General features: G+C 37.4%; 1 protein-coding gene across 7 annotated transcripts in view; it reads left to right on the forward strand.

Annotated features, from left to right (window-relative positions):
• Positions 1 to 19,184, forward strand: part of ACSL6 (acyl-CoA synthetase long chain family member 6) — a 96,846-nt gene extending 77,662 nt beyond the window's left edge. For 5 of the 7 annotated variants that reach the window (XM_032210013.1, XM_032210015.1, XM_032210018.1 and 2 more), the window contains 11 exons: positions 1,062 to 1,139; positions 2,599 to 2,733; positions 5,531 to 5,665; positions 6,838 to 6,933; positions 7,837 to 7,909; positions 8,447 to 8,535; positions 10,831 to 10,947; positions 11,674 to 11,817; positions 12,315 to 12,416; positions 15,801 to 15,872; positions 17,559 to 19,184. In XM_032210013.1, coding sequence (XP_032065904.1) covers positions 1,062 to 1,139; positions 2,599 to 2,733; positions 5,531 to 5,665; positions 6,838 to 6,933; positions 7,837 to 7,909; positions 8,447 to 8,535; positions 10,831 to 10,947; positions 11,674 to 11,817; positions 12,315 to 12,416; positions 15,801 to 15,872; positions 17,559 to 17,699 — 1,182 coding nt within the window. In that variant the 3' untranslated portion in view covers positions 17,700 to 19,184. Of the gene's footprint in view, positions 1 to 1,061; positions 1,140 to 1,200; positions 1,279 to 2,598; positions 2,734 to 5,530; positions 5,666 to 6,837; positions 6,934 to 7,836; positions 7,910 to 8,446; positions 8,536 to 10,830; positions 10,948 to 11,673; positions 11,818 to 12,314; positions 12,417 to 15,800; positions 15,873 to 17,558 lie in introns of all 7 variants that reach the window. The other 2 variants (XM_032210020.1, XM_032210014.1) reach the window with 2 other exon arrangements.
• The last annotated feature ends 404 nt before the right edge of the window (positions 19,185 to 19,588 follow it).

The raw sequence follows: 19,588 nt of genomic DNA on the forward strand, positions 1-19,588 counted from the left end.
TCCAATTATCCAGGATTTCATAGGAACCCTTTTCAGCCCTATCTTGATATGTGACTGATCTGTCACTTGTACATTACAGCTGATCCTGGGGATCAAACAGTTATTATAGGCCACAGATTTCCTTCTACTAGAGGATAAGTCTTGCAGTTTGATATTGTAATTGTCCAAATGCTAGCTGTTTTATTTCATTTTATTATTTTATTTCATTTTATTTATTTATTTATTTATTTTATTATTTATATGCCACCTACTCCCTATTAGAGTGACTCTGGGTGGCTTGTGCTAAAAAGGGATCTTATTATCTTAATAATAATGTTTCAGTAAATAAATAGATGGAAGTTTCTATAAATAAATGAATATCCTGTCCTTCCATTACAAATAGCGTGTCTGCTAGGTAAATGGTTTGACTTGGTCTAGAATATGTTCCTAACCCATGTGGATGTCGACATTTGAACATGTGGCTTAGTAATTGGTCAATTTTATTGAAAATTGTTTAAAAAAGGTACTTCTTTGGGGAAAACTCCAAGCAGTAAAAGTATCTGAAGTGTTCTTGGGAACGGGCATTTTGAGTTGGCATCAGAGATGCTTGAATAGTCTCAGAACATACCTGCCCAGGTGTCTGGAGAAGATCAGGGGGAGGGGGGCTGAAGGATAAAACATGTGCCATGATGCAAACTCAGTTCCTTCCATAATTACACAATTGCGTAATTGTCATGATGCAAATATGAAAGGGCAGGATTTGTGTCAGTGATAGATAATATGATGCACACATCGTTATTTTGGTTGCTGTGATTAGGAACGGACACCTTTGGTGCCCTGTACAGTGGAGAGAGCTCTCTGCATTACATCCTTGTGTTACTTACCACTCCTGCTAACATAGCTCCATTGGTGTCGTGGCCTAACGCATTATTTCAAACACTGTTCTCTTTTCTCACATAATAATCTCTACCCCCTTTTGCTCCTCTTGGTGCCATTTTTCTTTTTATTGTTTTATGACTTTCTTGTTGTGTCTTCCTGTCAGTGTTTCTTTCCTTTCTGTCTCCCATGCCCTTCATCTGCAGAAAGTGATCTTTCCGAGACAGGACGATGTACTCATCTCGTTCCTACCTTTGGCTCACATGTTTGAGAGAGTGATACAGGTAAGAATCTGCCTAGACTGACCAGGCCTTGTGGGGCTCCCTGTTGTGTTTTTTTTTCCAGAGTCAGTGGTCTCCTACATATGAGGATGTACACATTTCCTATTTGCCTTTAGCACACATGTTTGAGCGAATGGTACAGGTAAGGCCTCAGTGTCAGTGGAAGCCAACATTTTCTCCTCCTGAACAATAAAAAAGGGATGACTAGACAATGGGATGGCCCAGATGTGCTACTTGATCAGTGTTTTTCAAACCTAGCAACTTTAAGATGTTTGGATACCAACAAGCATGCTGGCTGAGGAATTCTGGGAGTTGAAATCCACACATTTCAAAGTTGCCAATATTGAAAAACACTGTATTGAATCATAGTATAGCATTATAAGAATGACTCACCTATGCCTGGCTTCACCCATGCCCTATCCAGAGGTGGGTTCCGGCTGCTGCTACTGCTGGTTCGCTCAGGGATGTGCTTCGCATGCACACACGCTTTGCGTGCATGCACAGTACTAAGAAAAAGCTGTGCATGCACAGAAGCAAAAAACAAGATGGCACCGCCTATGGCACCGCCGAGAGAACTGGTTCATGGGCGTGGCAGGCCGAGTTACTACCTACTCGGCCGAACCAGTAGGAACCCCTACCTCTGGCCCTATTCTATTCAACTCATGAAAACAAACCATCTTCACAAACTGTGGCTTAAAGCTCTTTCCATAATTATAGTGACAATTATCCTTAATTTAAGATTCAGAAACATGCTTAATTGGACTTAATTTCCCAACTGCCTCAAGGTTGCCTGAGCCTTTCATCTTTCCGAGGTGGGCAATGAGGTGCCAGATTGTTGAGGGCAATATGCTGACTCTGTAAACTGCTGTAAAGGGGGCTGTAAAGTACTGTGAAGCAGCATATAAGTCTAAGTGCTATTGCTATTAATCTAAAACAGAAGGTGATTTTGTCCCCCTTGAATCTAAGAAGAATATTAAAGAGAAACTAGGTTCTTTCTGCATAGTTTAACCATGGTTAAAAATTACTTACAACATGGAATGAACTACTACCTCTCTTCCAAAGACTGTCTTTCCTGAACTTCACAGCTAGTTGTTTGCCCTACAACTAGTGCTGAATTTTTTTAATGGAATGTCTTTGCCAAGAGAACTTAAAATATAGAGTGGATAGCCATCACCCATCATGGCTGGCTTTCTGAGTATTGTAAGGTAGCAAATCTTGGATTCTTTAATAGAATATCTGCCCCCTAATGGTAGAACAGAAAACACTTGTTCTGTTATGCACATGACATGGCCAAGACTATTGTATAGTCTTATGAGAAGTTATTTAATAGTGACTTTCTGGTATCATCAATAAGAAAGATGCCTAAGGAGTAGTATATGGGTTTGATGTGGGGCCTATTGGCACATTTGGGGCCTATTGAGTAAAAACAGGAACTAATTTGTTTCCTTTTCCTTCGTTACAGTCTGTAGTGTATTGTCATGGGGGTCGAATTGGCTTCTTCCAAGGGGATATTCGCTTGCTGTCCGATGACATGAAAGCTCTGCGTCCCACCATCTTTCCTGTTGTACCAAGACTACTCAACAGGATGTACGATAAGGTACCATTTGTGTTGGCAAATTAAAGGGAAAAAATGATCTTATCTAATAGTTAGGACTTCTTTCTTTTCTTAAATTCATTGGCTGCTGCATATTTAACATTTATGTAAGGCAGTGTACTTACTCAGAATGTTCTACCAGAAATTTGCAGTGGAATAGTATGTTCCATTTAAATGTATTTAGCTACCCGAATGCTTGTTAAGTTGAATGGTATTTTTATGAACAAAAGAAATGCAAAATATTCTATCTGCTGTTTGAACATTGATTTTGTTGAAGTATGAGTTTGGCCTCAGGAAAAATCTGTCATGTAAGCAGCAGAACCATCAGGATAATTATAACAAAAAGAATTTTAAACAGAGCAATTACTAGAATGAAATTAATTAATATAAGAATTTGTCCACTTGAATCACTCCATTAATTGAGAAGGCTAAACTAATGGATCTGCATACTATAGTCTAAAAGACTGCTACATTTTTGTTCCAAAACAATTCCTGTGTCTTTTTAAAATACATAAGAAACAGTCTAATTATTATAATATTGCAATAGGTCTATAGTATGAGGTGCTTTTCTATTAGATAGCAAATGAAATTTTATTTTTTACTTATTTATTTTATTTATTTTATTGTACACCACCCAGAATCCCTTTTTGAGGAGATGGGAAGTTCAGAAATGTGATAGATAAATGGATGGATGGATGGATGGATGGATGGATGGACGGACGGACGGACAGACTTAAATGATATGAGGGTTATAATCTGGATGACCCTGTTTCTTCTTACCTGAGTTTTAGTGTTGCTCGCAGGACTTCCCAGAAGTCTGGTTTGATTTCTGTGGCCACTATTGCTCAGGGTTTGATCTAAGCTGGGGGGGGGGGGGCAGAGGCTCCAGGTTTTCTATTTTACAAAAAGTGAATTCCTCTCTTCCACATAGACTTGTCTAAAGGTTATTAGAGATAGGTTTTATATGTCTGTAGAGCACAATTAGTAGCTCGGGAAGACTTTGGCTTCACAGTGTTGGCCTCTAGCTCTGTGCTTGTGTCTCAGTAGGAGCATGCAGGCAGTCTTCTGGTTACCACCATAGGCTGACTGGAGTGCATCCTTACTAGGGGATGGGGAATGATACTGAAGTCGGTGGAGGCACCAGCAATGCTTGGGTATGTTTATTAGGGATGCCGTACTGTTTTTCTTGTCACATGGTGACAAAAGCAGGATCGTGTGACTAGCTCACTCCATACAAGCATCTATGGGACATCATGGCAAAGGACCAAAAGGGGTGGGGCTTGTATTGGGACAGCAGAATACCGTTTGGTGGTACCGCTAAAGATTTTAAGCAGCAACGTACTTAGGATAATTAGGAAAATATTTTTTATCTACACATGCCGAGCTCTTGCAAGTATCATTAGATAGTAATAGCATCATCACCATCATTATCAAATGCTACTATCTGATGGATGTTTCTTTGATAACACCCAGGAAGAGAGTTGGCCCTCTAATGGCAATCTTTGGCTATCTTCTCTTTAAAATAAAACATATACTCCATTGCACCTTAGGCTATTGTTCAATATTATTTTAGCCTGCATTTTAATGTACTTGTTATTGCAGTATGTTCGTATACAGGTAGTCCTCAACTTACAACAGTTCATTTAGTGACCGTTCAAAGTTACAACGGCACTGAAAAAAGTGACTTATGACCATTGCAGTATCTCCATGGCCACATGATTTACATTTGGATGCTTGACAACTGACTCACATTTATGATAGTTGCAGTGTCCCAGAGCCATGTGATCCCCTTTTGCAACCTTCTGACAAGCAAAGTCAATGGGGAAGCCAGATTCACTTAACAATTGTGTTACTAATTTAAGAATTGCACTAATTCACTTAACAACAGTGGCAAGAAAGATAATAAAATGGGGCAAAACTCACTTAACAAATGTTTCACTTAGTAACATGAATTTTGGGCTCAATTGTGGTCATACGTTGAGGGCTACCTGTATACAAATACATAAGCACTTGACAGGCAATATATAGTTTTGTAGAATGATTAATGCAACATAAATGAAGTTGACTTCAGTTCTTTACTCTTTTTGTATGTGAAACTGTATAAAATAGGATTCTAGTGATTTATCCTGAAGAGTTGGCATAATTGCTGCCTTAGATGACAGTAATAAAAATAAAGATCAGCCACAATTGGCTTTTAAGAGGTGAGAATTTCTCTGCAGTTACCAGATGCCTCTTTATTCTGTTGCTATAATTTCCCAAATAATTATATAAAACCATGCCAAACTAAACATCTAGAAATTCTCAAAATATCTTAACCTCCATTTAAATTTCAGTTACTTAATTTCCTTGTAGAATGAAGATAAATAGAGCATAATTCAAAGAATAATAGATTAGCCTTTTCCTAACAGCTTTATAGCATAGCTACCATTGATTCCAGAAATTGTATACAACTAATGACAATTGTGAGAGTCAGTTTGGTCTAGTGATTAAGGCAGGAAATTCCATGAGTTCTAGTCCTGCCTTAGACACAAAGCCGGCTGAGACACTTTGGGCCAGTCACTTTCTCTCAGCCCTAGAAAGGGAGCAATGACAACCACATCTAAATAAATTTGCCAAGAAAATTGCAGGGATTTTTCCGCAAAGTTCAAGAGAATTGGATACGATTGAATCAACATGGAAAAGAAGACATTTGTAGAGTCATGTCTGCTTATACAAGTAATACATTTGCTTCTTGTCAATTTTTTTCTGTGAAAGTAACATTCCCTTGCCTTTCTCCTTGTTCTTTTGTATCTCTTCGTAGATTTTTAGTCAAGCAGACACTCCTGTGAAACGCTGGCTTCTTGAATTTGCTGCTAATCGTAAAAAAGCAGAAGTTCAAAGTGGAATCGTTAGAAATGACAGCATATGGGATTTATTATTCTTTAACAAAATACAGGTAAGGCTTTATTAAAAACTTGGTCTCGTGAGAGTCACTCACAATAGGGATGCAATTTACCCTGAATGTTTCTCAAGGCATTTAAAAAGGCTAGCTTAAATGTAGGGATGGGTGAAGCCCTGAGCATATACTGAATTCGGGTGATAAAAATGGGAAAATAGCTTGGTTATAATCAAGTCATTTTTTTCCTTTGGTGCAAACTTGTTGAACAACGTTGCCTGTGGGGGAGAGGGGCATCCATACTCTGTGGAAACACCTTGTAATGAGGGTATTGGAGAGTTAGCCAACCTAACTAATTTCACAGAAGTAACCCTTCAAGTTAAATACATCTACTTGCAAGCAAGGCCTAAATATTTCAAACCAAATATTTAAAAAAATAATTTTAAGACAAGAGAAACAAAAAGGGAATATTTGTTTGTATTTTTAAACCTGTTCAATTATTAAGATCTGTAGTAGAGGTGCTTTAGAAGATGCCTCAGGCTGCCCCAAAACAGCTGTGAGTGCAGAAAAAAGGGCTTTCTTCTATATGGACCTCACGCTCAGGAATGTTCCCCTCAGGAAAGTGGATTTAGTCCTTATTTCCTGAGTATTTAGGAAAGTGGCAAGACTCATACCCTGTATTAAGATTCACATTGAGTATGTTGATTTTAATTCTATTGGTTTTATTGTCAATGAGATTTATAGAGACAGCTATGTAAATCTGAGGCCACATAAGCACAAGTTATCTTGCAAGCAGCAACTAGCAGTCCCTCTTATGTATTAGACATTAGTTAATCAACATGAACAGACCTTTGCCTTTGTACATTGTGGACAGTCACACCATCCCTGCAGACATCTTTCTTTTAATTATTTTATTAGCAGGGCTTATATACCACTCCAGTTAAATGTGGCTCTGAGCGGTGTATACACCGCGATCCAGCATTAAGATTCAGAGAAGCCTAACAAAACAGAAAACCTAAAACCAACTCCCCCACCATTCTTGGTGCCAGAGCTTCTGTAGTCACATATTTATCAATGCTCCCTGCAAAAGCCTTTTGGAAGGTCTGAAAGAATAGCAAAGATGGGATTACCTTTGTGGGGAGTAGGGTTGTTTATATGGAGAATGTCATTTTTTTAGTAATAAATGATAAGATGATACTATGTTGTACTTCAAAATTGTGTTCGTCTAACAGGCAAGCCTGGGTGGTTGTGTTAGGATGATTGTTACTGGAGCTGCTCCTGCTTCACCTACAGTTCTGGGTTTCCTTCGAGCGGCATTAGGATGTCAGGTAGGAATTACTAAAGGAATATTCAGATGTGCCTTTTCTGTAATTCTACCTAAGAGTGAGGTGGGGATCAGATACATTCATAATAGAAATTGTCACTAACCTAACAAGATCAGTCTCTTATAAGAATATGTTTTATAAGAACCCTAGGAAAGGCCAGATTTGATTTTTTTCCCCTCTGTCTTAACTTTAGCCAAACTAATGGCTTGGATCATTACAGCATGGAGCTAATTATTATGGCAGTTGCCATTTTTCTAGCTTCCAGTTTTGCCGACTAGCTACCATCTTGAAATTATCTTTAATTTAAATTCAAGACCCTTGTTGTTTTAATGTTTTATACTGCATTTTATTCAGTGTTTGTAAGCCACTTTGAGCAAGATGGGTGGCATACAAGTTTGATAAATAAATCTGTGTTTCCCAGATGGATTGTCTACAAGCCAAGCTTTTTCCACAGGATTTTAATATGATCACTTTCCTTTATTTAAGTAGACACATATTCAAACCCAGAGGTTCAAGGACATCTTGGACCCAGACTGACAATGCTCTCTTCCTTTCTTTGCAGTAATAAATATTTCTTCCTTAGCCCAAGCAGAGCTTACAGCATTAGCCCTCAGAAATGTTGCAATTGGTGGCTATTAATAATTCAGCTCTCAGCCACTTAATTTTTTTCCTGGCCTAGCAACAAAATCCAAAAACCTTTCCCACTCCACTTTCTTAGTTTATAATAAGAAAGAACATTAGCCACCATTTATAATTTCTTTATTTCAAGAACCAAAAGTTTGGCTCATATAGGATTCTGAATGATAGAATTTCCCCTTCTGAGCACAGCAGAGAATTTCTACTTCTTCCAGTTTTTAAATTAAACGCTAACATTAGTGTCTTGTTTAAACAATGTTTCTTTGACAGGTTTATGAAGGCTATGGTCAAACAGAGTGTACAGCTGGGTGTACCTTCACCACTCCGGGAGATTGGACATCAGGTAACAACGAGGCAGGAGCTTCATAAAAGACAGGTGAATGTGGTCATGTAAGGTTGAAAGCACCAAGACCAGAATCCTAAAACATGCTGGCCTGCAGGACAATTATCTATTTAGGCTGCTTCTGATTCTTTTAATATCCTCTGCCAAACAGGCAAGTTCTTTTTAAAACCAATCAATAATTTACCTCCGGTGGAAAGTATAAGTAATGTTAAGCAAAATGCTGTTATGTAAATTTCTGTAATCATATAGCTTACTGGGATTCTAGCTTCAATATTTGTGATAAATTGCAGGTCTATTTCTGTACTGTTTCCCCCCTTTTTGGGGAGAGACAAACCATGGGTGTATAGGCTGCTCCCTCTACCAATCTCACTGTGAGATACTGTGATTTTGTAATTAATTTTTTTCACTCAATTACACATACCTGACTTCACTAATATGCATATTCATTAATATGCAGATAGCTATGTGATAACAATCTGCTGTGGCTTTTACTTTTTTAAGAGAAGAAAACCACATATTTCTTAATTTGATTTTCAGGCCACGTCGGAGCACCTCTGCCTTGTAATTTAATTAAACTGGTGGATGTTGAAGAATTGAATTACTTTTCTTCCAAAGGAGAGGGAGAGGTAATATGTTTGTACACTATTGGTACTTCTTCATTTCTGTTTCTTAGCTACAGATTTAAACGCACCATTTTATAAATAAGAGCTATAGAATAGGAACCAAAATAGAGCATTTCAAAATATGTTCCATTAAACTAGGAAAAGGAAAAGGAATTTGCTAGAAGTAAATCAAATGGTCAAGCCATGTACTTAACATTCTTTTTTAAAGGTTTTCACGATCCTCTTGATAGTAACAAGAATGTTCCTAACCGATACAGGAGGGAACATGGATTGCTCACTGCAATATTAAAGCACTCTAAGTTTTAGGGTGGCCTATTATATCTTCCTGCATTAATGAAAATCAGTCCTTGCAAGTTTTCTTATTGTAGTGCAGTGTTTCTTAATTTCTTTTCTCACTGCACTCTTTCCACTTTTAAAAATTATGGAGGATCCTCAAAAGAGCTTGTGTTTGTATGAGTTATATTTATTAATATTTACCATATTAAAATGTTTAATTGATGGATTTGTAGAATGTTTGTTGAATTGTGTAAAAAAACAGTTTTAAATCCATTAGATATTAACATACTGTACTGTTCTGACCCCCAGTAATGAAAACCGAGACAAGCGTAAAAATGGAATGTCCTTTAATAACAAGACCAGAATCTCAGTGGCTGAAAGCCAAATAAACAAACAGATAAGGACCTTGGCAGCAACGCCAACAAACCTTGGCAGCACTTCAGACAAACTCTGGCAGCAATCCAGCCTGCCAAGTTTGCATCTCTTTAGTCAAAGTGTTGACTTCTGCAAGAAGGGCGTGGCACAAGCAGTCTCTTTTATAGTCTGGAGAGAAGCTTAATGACCATCAGCTGAGCGTAATTACCTCCTATAATTGTTGTTCTTGACACCGAGTAGCCCTTCAACGGCATGCATCCCGGAACAACTCACTGTTGATTTCTGGATCACCCTCTCTTGTCTCCTCCCCACTGATTCCAAGAGTCGGAACCCTGTCCAGGGTCCTCCACATCCTCCAGGGCCGATTCATAGGGCCCCTTGCTGTCGGCAGGGCCCCTCGCTGGTGGCAGCTCCAACGGCTCCTGCTGGGCCACAACACTGTACTATATTTTATTCACAAATAAACTCCCTTAACAAATTAAAAATATGATAATAATAAGAGTGAAGTTGTTTTACAGTTTTGCAAAATATCTTCAGTACCTGGCAAATATTTTTGATTTTGCAGTCTTCTGAGAGGGTTTTGGAGGACCCCCAGAGTTTCTCGGGTCAGATTAAGAAATAGCTTTTGCTGCTCCAGAACGGGTTCTCTGAAAGTAATGTCAAAAGAGGACTTTCCAGGAGTGAATATGGAATGTGGAACCCCCAAACCTTGCCTGGTTGCACTCACACTGGGCTATGGTGGCCAGTTACCGGCCCGCCTGCCTGCTTGCAAGCTCCCTGGGACTTGCAATTTCCTGCCAGCTTCCCCATTGAAATTGCTTTTTGGAAGTAAGCAGGAAGTTGCCAGGAGATCCTTGCTTAATGATGGCAATGGGAACTTCTGGGATTGCCATTGCTAAGCGATGCAGTCACATGACATTGCACGTTGTGACCTCATTGTTTAGTGATGGAAATTCCAGTCCCATTTACAATTGTTAACCAAGTCCATCTGCATTATAGTGATAGTAGAGCAGAGAACAGTTGTTCACCTGTTATCAAGGTTAGATCATTATTTATAATGGTTTGTTGCACAGTCAGCCAGATGTTTAGTCTGGATTTGGCATTTTTATTCACTTATTGAGTCCTTCTTAAGGACCTGGGAGAGACAGATGTGGAAGTTGATGATGTTAAAGACATCATCACAGGATGTAAGCTGTTCCAAGTAAAGCTGCCTTTTGTAATTGACCGGTGGTGATTTTGTCAATGCCAGCAGTGTTCAAATGGTAATCCAGCTATTTTGGGATTATTATTATTTATTAAACTCGTATACCATATTGGTTAGTACTTGTTGGATTTCTATCAAAACTTTATTTATAATATTTCTACTCTGCAAAATTCAAACAACTTTTGCCAGCTTATAGGCAATGGTGAATAAGGTTGGCAGCACTGGTATGCTGCAAGCAGTTGGGGATATCAGCCCAAATGAATGCTTGAAGTCCCTTTACAGTCTGTAAATGCTTCTTTATGGGAGATTGCCATATTAGTCTCTTGCCCTAAGAGCACATAACCTAATTAGTTCTCATTACAAAAATGTTTGCTTCATATCTAGCAGCTGTTTTGTGAACAGTAAACTGTTACTGTTAAGCAGCATGTTGATCTCTCTTTCAGATCTGTGTCAAAGGTCCCAATGTTTTCAAGGGCTACTTAAAAGATAAAGAGAGAACAGCTGAAGCCTTGGACAAGGATGGCTGGCTTCATACAGGGGATGTTGGAAAATGGCTGTCTGTATGTACTGAACTGCTAACTTTTCATTACTGCATTAAGAATAAAGTTGAAAAGTGACATCTTTGTTGATTTGGGGCATTTCTGGAAATAATAAAGGGATAAATAAGTTGGGCACCAATGTTTATGTATATATAGATGGCGAGATACTGTAATGTAGTAGGGAAGTTATAAAGGTTTTTCCAGGGAGATTTGAGTTTAATTTGTTCACCCTTTTGGTGGTCCAGGTTGTTGTTATTTGTTAGCTTTATGGTCATTTCTCCATGAGTTCAGTCAGAGGGTTGGGAAGCACCCTTCATTATCTCTCCAATTCCAATCTTATGAATTAGGTTGAGTGACAGAATTGACCACAAATGACCAAATCTTTATGGCTGAGGATGAATTAGAACCTAAATCTCTCCAGTCCTCCTACAAACTTAGCCACTATAACACATTGGCTCTCTTATTGAGGGATCTTCAGAGAAAAGAGAGACTATTGATGTGATTGAATACAGTGTAAGATTGTGATCCCAAAACCATGTACTAGATGGAAAGCCTCATTCATAATAGCAGATTTTCTTTCTATTAAGTAAGTAAAGGGTTGTACCGTATGCTGCCAGTTTTCCTAAACCACAGAGATAATTTTGGCTCCTCTTACCATTCCCAAAATGTAAAATAAGTTGAAAATTATTGCCTAATTTTTTTCCTTAGATCAATATAATTGGTTTTTTTTTTTTTGTTTACTCACAGAATGGGACACTCAAAATCATCGATCGAAAAAAACATATATTTAAATTGGCTCAGGGAGAATACATTGCACCAGAAAAAATTGAAAATATCTACATTCGTAGTGAACCTGTCTCCCAAATATATGTGCACGGAGATAGCTTACAGGTAACTTGGCATTTCTGTATTTCAGTCAAGTTTCTCTTGTTTTATAATTTGAAAACTCTGTTTGACTTCCTGTAAAATTAAGCGAAGAAGATAGCTATTTTTTTTCTGTGGTACACTACTTCCCTATTATGAGTGTGGCATAGTTGTCTCAAGATAATTATTTGTTTTCTTTTTTACATATATGAAATATAGGTATGTCTAGTATAATGTGGAGAATGGATATTGCCTGATGGTGCCACAAGTCTTCTGGAATAAGTTCAGTTATTAGAAACTGCTATTTTGCTGATGCAAGAGGCATTTCAGAATAAGTAGCAAGTGGAGGTGTGCAAACATTTTCAAATTTGAAATGACCCATTTCAGTTGTTTTGAGCATGAAGCATCTGTTTTCATTCAACACTTCTGTTTTCATTCAGTAATGGCTGGTGTAACCATTTGGGGACCATGAGACTAAGCTGAAAAGCTGGGTCACAAATATGGCTTCCAATTTTACTTTGCAGGCCTTTCTGGTGGGGATTGTTGTACCAGATGCTGAAGTCATGCCAGGCTGGGCCAAGAAAAGGGGCTTTGATGGAAGCTTTACAAATCTTTGCAACAATAAGGTACATGCTCTTCTCTTTCTAGTCCAAATACACAAGTACAATGCTCCTTTAGCAAGATTATGCAAGAGGCACAGATGAAAATTTTAGTTGGATCAGAAATTCCAAGGGTACTATAAAGAATTATGTGGGAGGCAGCTTTTGTTAAAATGAAGGGGTGCAACATGATAGCTTGTAACAACTTCCTAAGAATGGGAAAGAGATTACTCTGAATGGGTACATTATGGAGAACATAATGTAAGAAGGGCCATATGTATGCAGTTGTACATGTTAAATGTTTGGAATACCATTCATGCTCTATGAGTTAATGTCTGATGTCATAATAGTGGTACAAGTTAAATTATTTCACATAAACCATTCATTTATTTAGGAGGCCACCTAACTTCAAAATGACAATAGATAACTATCAAAACCAAAAATCAGTAGAGGTACCCTGTTTCCCCAAAAATAAGACCTCCCTGGATAATAAGCCCAATTGGACTTTTGAGCGCATGCGCTAAAATAAGCCCTCCCCTGAAAATAAACTCTTTCTGAAATATTGCAACACAGCTGCAGGCATGAGGTGACCATGCTTGCCACCTCCTGCACCTCAAAAATAATAAGACCTCCCTGAAAATAAGGCAAAGCGCTTATTTTGGCGGTCAAAAGAAAATAAGACCCTGTCTTATTTTTGGGGAAACACGGTAGAATCTGACACTTTCAGTCAATATTCCATATTAAAAGCAAACAACAGAGTTCCATTCCCAAAGCCTGGGAGAACAATTATATTAGGAAAGAGCATGAAACTTCATTAGGGTGGGAGCTACTGGATTAATGAATAGATACCATTCTAGAGGGCAGGTGCTGTAATAAGAGAAGGTATGTTTCCTGGACCTGGTTAGATGTCATGGCTTAATTCAAGGGACCTGAAGTGTAACCAAGTCTGCTCTGGATTTTAGAATTAGAATTTGGTGGTAAAATGTAGGTGGTTTCATCGAATTCCATCTGAAGAAAGATTATGTATCTATGGTACACCTGCTGTTGAAGACATTGCACATATCCACTTTGATTGCAAACTATATTATGCAGAAAGGATAATTTATTTAGATTCTAATTTAAAAACTAAAAAAATAATTGGGACATTCAGGAGAAACTGTCTTACTCTTTGCAGGAAATGAACCTGCATCACTAGTAAGATTGCACTCTTGATGATGATAATGATGATGATGTTATCATTCAATTGTGTTTGACTCTTGGCAATTCTGTGGGTTAGGTCTCTCCACATCTTCCGATTTTGCACTGCTTCTTGAGTTTCTCTATGCCCTGGCAGGTGTCAGCTTTGATGGTTCCAGCCATTGTGTTTGTTGGCCTGGTTTCCTTTTACTGCTAATTCTTCCCCAACATAATTGCTTTCTCCAGTGAATTCCCTCGCCTAGTCAAAATAACTGAGACACGGTTTCATAATTTTTTTCTTTCCAGTGACATGTCTGGTGTTCTGTTCTCTAGTACTTGGTTGTTGGTCACCTTTGCTGTCCAAAGACTCTATATCAATGGCTATTTTAGAGAGGACAGACCAGAGGGGGGTTGCTGCGGGTGCAGCTCAGTACCGCCTTACCAGTAGTGGCCAGGAGCAACTGAGCACGTACCGGTATGGTGGCTCGTTTGGCTGACCCGCGCTCTATAGCTGTTTTTATGGCAAACAGTAAAGTGCGCACATGCACACAGTGTGCGGTGTCTGTGTGAGCCCCAACCAGCAGATGACTGTCGCAGGGGCGGTATGTGCGCAGCGCACGTCCAGCGCGTGCACAAACAGACTGTGATCAGCGTACCGGTAGCAACAGTAAGAGCAACCCACCACTGGGACTGACTATTTAGGACAGATTGGGGTTAAATGTAGGCGTGACAAATTATTGTAAATAGGTTATGTTGTTATCTTTGTACCTGTATTTGTATTGGTTTTATACTTTTCATATGATCAGATGACTAAATCAATAAAGATTACACTCTATTCCACCCCATCCCACTCTACCCCATCTGTTAGTGTAGACACAGCTGCTCTCAACAGATCAGAGGTGAAATTCAATATCAGGCAATTTCTTCCATTCTTAAATGCCAGGCACAAAAATGGAAAAAAGCCAGATGAGGCCAGTATCATATAGTGTCAGGGATTTTTTTTTTAAAAAAGCACTCTGTGAAAGTTAGAAAAATTCAAACATTTCTGAATGATCATTTGAATTTGGGATGGGGTAATGAGAAAGCAATTCATAGTTAAGAATGTTCAGGAAGTATGCATTACAGGCAGCTTTTTAAAAATTGTTTTTAATTAAAGTTATTAATTTGTAATAATGAAAGCAATGCAACTTTTAGAGGAGGAACAAAAGAAATTAAAAATGAATACATAAGAAATTAAAAGAGATAAAGAAGCAGTTTCCAATTTAATAGCAGTTATAAATGCCTTTACTGTATATTTTACTTTCTTAAGATTACATCATAATTTCCTTCTTTCCATAATCTAACCTTTCTAATAGTCAAACCCAGAAATCGCAAGTTCTTTTTTAATTATTATATCTGCAGCAGAAATTCCATAAGGGGTTTCCAGTCAGTAATAAATGAGGTCATTGTCCTTTCCCTAATCAGACAAATCATTCTTGCCATCCCTGCTAGTTCCATCATCTTTACCAACTATCCCTCCATTGTGGGTATTTCAGAATATTTCCATTTATGTGCATATAATAGTCTTCCAGCAGTATCATATAACAAATCGCGTTCCATAGCTCTTTTTAAAAAGAAAACAGTACTTAAAACTGAGGTTGGTTAGGGATCTTGCCTTTACTAAATGCCTAGTGGAAGAATTGCATTATATATTTAAACTGGCATAAACTTGGCAAATTATAGCATCTGAATTACTGTTTTCCTTGCAGTGGAAGGTAACCCATCATGTGTGCGTTGGCCCATGAATTCTTTCAGGACTTAATGCTAAATCCAGCATAAAAGCTTGAGAAATTCAGTTGTTGTCCAAATAACAGTTTGTGTGATATGCAGGCATGTACATGCATACATGCATGCTTGAAAAATAAAGATAAGTGGTCTTTTTAGACATTGTATACAGGGCTTTCTACTGGGTTTTAGGACATTTCTTTTTATTGGGCAAGGAGGTACAACATTCAATTAAATCAATTAAAGGCCTCAGCAAGTGATGGGTGAATGAAGCCAGAATTAAGAATTGGGAAGATAGGTGGGATTTAAAGTGGTACATATCTTTTTCATTATGCCATTCCATGCCTCATTCACTGCTATCTATCCAACAAACAAGCACATAAAAAGGAGGAAATTATTTGAATATTAATATTCTCTTGCTGCTAAATTGGGCTTCATGGCTATAAATAGGTGTCTTATGTTCTTATTTAGGAACTGAAAGACGCTATAATGGAAGATATGGTGCAATTAGGAAAAGAAAGCGGACTTCATTCATTTGAACAGGTAAATACTGAAAAAAACATTGATGACTAAAATGAGATGAACTCCTTTTTGAGATGAATAGGAGGGGATTTTAGTATGCATTATATAAACCCTCACATGCGTCACTGTGCTTTGTGGTTCAGCCATATATTCACTGACATTTCTGTTTTTATTAAAATATCTTTATTTAAATTTGTGTAAGAGTCACTTTCAAAAAGTCTCTTGTAATAGATAGTACATATCAAAATAAACTGAAAGCAATTCTGGGAAGTGAGGTCAAGCCCTCAATTCTTATAGCTGACCTAGAAAATAAAGCAGTTCTTTTTGTTTTCTGCATAGGCTATTTTCTCATATGTGCATAGATATTTTTGTAAAACACTTACAGAACTCAAATAGGAGATGTTTGCTAATAGGGACTGTACACCCATAGGGCAGAGAAAGAGAACTTATTCAGAAAAAAACCAAAACCCTAGGGATCTAATCCCATACAGACAAACTTGACAGAATGTCTTGGGTGCTTTCTGTGGGATTTATTCCTAAATATACATATTCAGAATTGCCCAGAGGGTTGTCAGAAATCTATCATATGCTTCTATCATTTCATCACTGTCACGATTTGTGTTTTATTTATTTATTAAATTTACAAGTTGCCCGAGTGCACAAAATATATTACATGGTATGCAGAGCCAGATTAAGCCAACTGATGCCCTATCTACAGCCCCACAATGGTGCCCATCAATGGAAGTAATAAATATGATATATGATAAGACCTTTAAACCAGGGAAAGACACTGGACACTAATTTCAATGCTAAAAATTGAAAGTATTTGTAAATATTCAACAAGCATGTTTTCCTGTGCAGCTGAAAGGAAAATAAAAAGTATCTTCAAATGTTATAAGGCCACAGAACATTTTTATTATGATGTTTAAATGTATTTTTAAAAGTCTATTCAAAAGGTATGTGAAATACCAAGTGAGAGCATGAGCAAAATTTATTTATTATTTATAAAATAGATTTAAAATGGCTAATGAACTCAAACAATCACACTCTAACTAGTATACAGCACAAAACACAAACAATAAATCAAACCATATAACATTAAACATGTACAATAAATAAACATTATCTGTAGTTCAGGTCTTTGTGTAACTATACCAAGGGTTCTGGACTTTGAGGGAATATGAAGCAGACTTCCATGGATAATAGCTTTTTACCCACAGGGAAGAATGCAGTTTCCTAAATGAAAAGATACAAATTGGTAGCAAAATAAAGTTATTTATTTAGGAAAATCAGGGAAACTGGAGTGAAGCAAATGAACTCAGGTTTAAACCGTCTAAAATGAATGTATACCTCGCCCAAAATAAAAGTAACAGTTGGACTCACCTTTCTATTAACAAAATAATAGTCAGCCACAAACATCTGCCAGTGATTATACAATAAAGAATGAACTGCAGGTCAAAAGCACTTGCTTCATACAAAACCAGAATAAAACAAAGCATATTTACAGTATATTTCATCAATTGGACAGTGCATGTAATTTTTGTTAGAAAAGTGGTAAGTTATGTTTGTTTTGCCTGATAAAATCCACAATTCATCAGCAAATTTTAGGAAGCAACCAAGTGGAGTTTTTAGATAAGACTTCAGTTTTGTTTTTCCTTTTGATCCTTTAATGCCTATATAATTTTATTTCATTTTTTAAAATTTCAGGTTAAAGCAGTTTCCATCCATTCTGAAATGTTCTCAGTACAAAATGGTTTGTTGACACCTACATTAAAAGCCAGGCGACCAGAGCTGAGAGAATACTTCAAGAAACAAATAGAAGAACTTTATTCAAGTATCTCCATCTGACAGCACAGGAAGGTTCTTCAGAATAATGTACTCTGTAGCAATATTAGGATAATTTTGAAAATGTGAAGGATGCAGTTGACATGAATAAGCATCTGACTTTCCACATGAGCCTTCTGCTGTCTGAAGACACGGTCACTGAGTAATTCTTTGCCATCTAGTTCTAGGTCCTAGAAGATTGCATAGCCCATACTGGACAACCATTAAACTTTTTAAAAGTTCCACTCCTTGAAAGTATTTGACAGGACTTTCTTTATTAATGCGTACAAAACTCCCTTAGCAAACAGGAAAGAAATCTGCTTTTTGTGTGACGCTCCTCTAAATCTGGATTCAGCCGTGTGATCTGTAGGATTTCCAGATGTCTCTCTGGATGGGTACTGCTAAGAACTCTTTAGAAGCAGGAGATTCTTGCCCTGATTCACAGGTATACATCATGCACGCATCTTCTTTTTAAGAGTTTGTCCTTCCAAGTACCACTGAGTGCATATGTAACCAAGAATTCCTCATTGCAACTGAGCTCTTAAAATTCCAGGGAGATATCTGACAAAGGCTAGTAGTCTACCTCAAATACTCTTTGACGCTCAAAGCCACAATAAATCTATTAACCTGATACAGAACTGAAAGCTGGAATTGTGTAATTGTTCTTTAAATGGCAGCTGTTATGCTCTGCATACAAAAGTTGAATTTGTTGGGGATAGTCAATTCACACACAGGAATAACTTGTACTTCATATGTATTAAATATGCTGAACCTAGTGCCACATGCTAGATGAATAGTAACTTGTGATTGTCACTATAGGGCCTCACACTTTCCAAAATGGGCAAGACTTGTTTACTGGACACACTTTTGAAAGATGTTGATTGCTTTCTATTTTGGCAGCTACCCAATTGAAATTTATAAAAGGAAATCTAGTTTTTGTGAACACGCTGTATAACTTTCATTTATGCCTTCTACTCTAAATATTTTTCCCCACATATTTAACAGAAGAATGGGGGAACTGAGTGCCTGTTTTCCCTTTGCATTGCTTTAGATTACACAACAGCATCTTGAGCAGTTTCATTTACGTAAAGATTGCTGAGATTATTGGGGACCTAATATTTAGCAAATATGGAAGGCCTCAGGATTCTAGCCATTGACAAGCTTTTTCAAGAGTTCTGCAGAAACTATTTTAAAAGATATAGAGAGGATGTGGGGTTTCTAAGTCAATTGGTGGGTCTCAAGTAACAGATTTAAGGTACTTTAAAGTAGATTGTTCTCTTCCATCTTTGGCTGAATGTACAGTACATAAACTAGAAAAAGTTTAGTCCTATATTTGAGACTTCCTTTCTGTGTTCAGCATGTGAACAATTCACTTAAATCAATATCAGAACTTCAGTAAAGAAATTAACTGTTCTGGAGAAACTAACAAGAAAAGGTTGCTTGACCCATATACATCAGACATTAGTTCTTCTGTGGAAATTGAAAACTTAATACTATTGGGTTTGATTCTACAGACTTGAAAGCAAAATAATTTACAAATCTACTAAATAAGATGTGGGGCTGTAGAACTGTTAGTATAATCAGTTTTTAAGGCAAGTCTCATTTTTCTTTTTTATGGTTTATTCTAAATTCAAAGTGCTAAAGTAATGGTTGAAATTGAGTTAAATTTTGCTGGAATATTCATACCTAAAATTCAGTTGATTTTTTTTAATGGGACACAATGAATAAGTGGAAAATGTAGGCAGGACATTTATTCATATCTGTTTTATAATAAGATACTCTTAAAAAGAAATCTGCCCATTCGTTGCAGTAGTCTTCTTGCAAAAAGTACCCTTTGCGTTTTCCAATCCCTTCCCTTTCTCTTATCTCCTAATGAAAGAGTTTACTTTGTACTTCAGAATTTGTTGTTCAGC

Source organism: Thamnophis elegans, chromosome 2, assembly GCF_009769535.1.
Source record: "Thamnophis elegans isolate rThaEle1 chromosome 2, rThaEle1.pri, whole genome shotgun sequence".
NCBI classification, from domain to species: domain Eukaryota; kingdom Metazoa; phylum Chordata; class Lepidosauria; order Squamata; family Colubridae; genus Thamnophis; species Thamnophis elegans.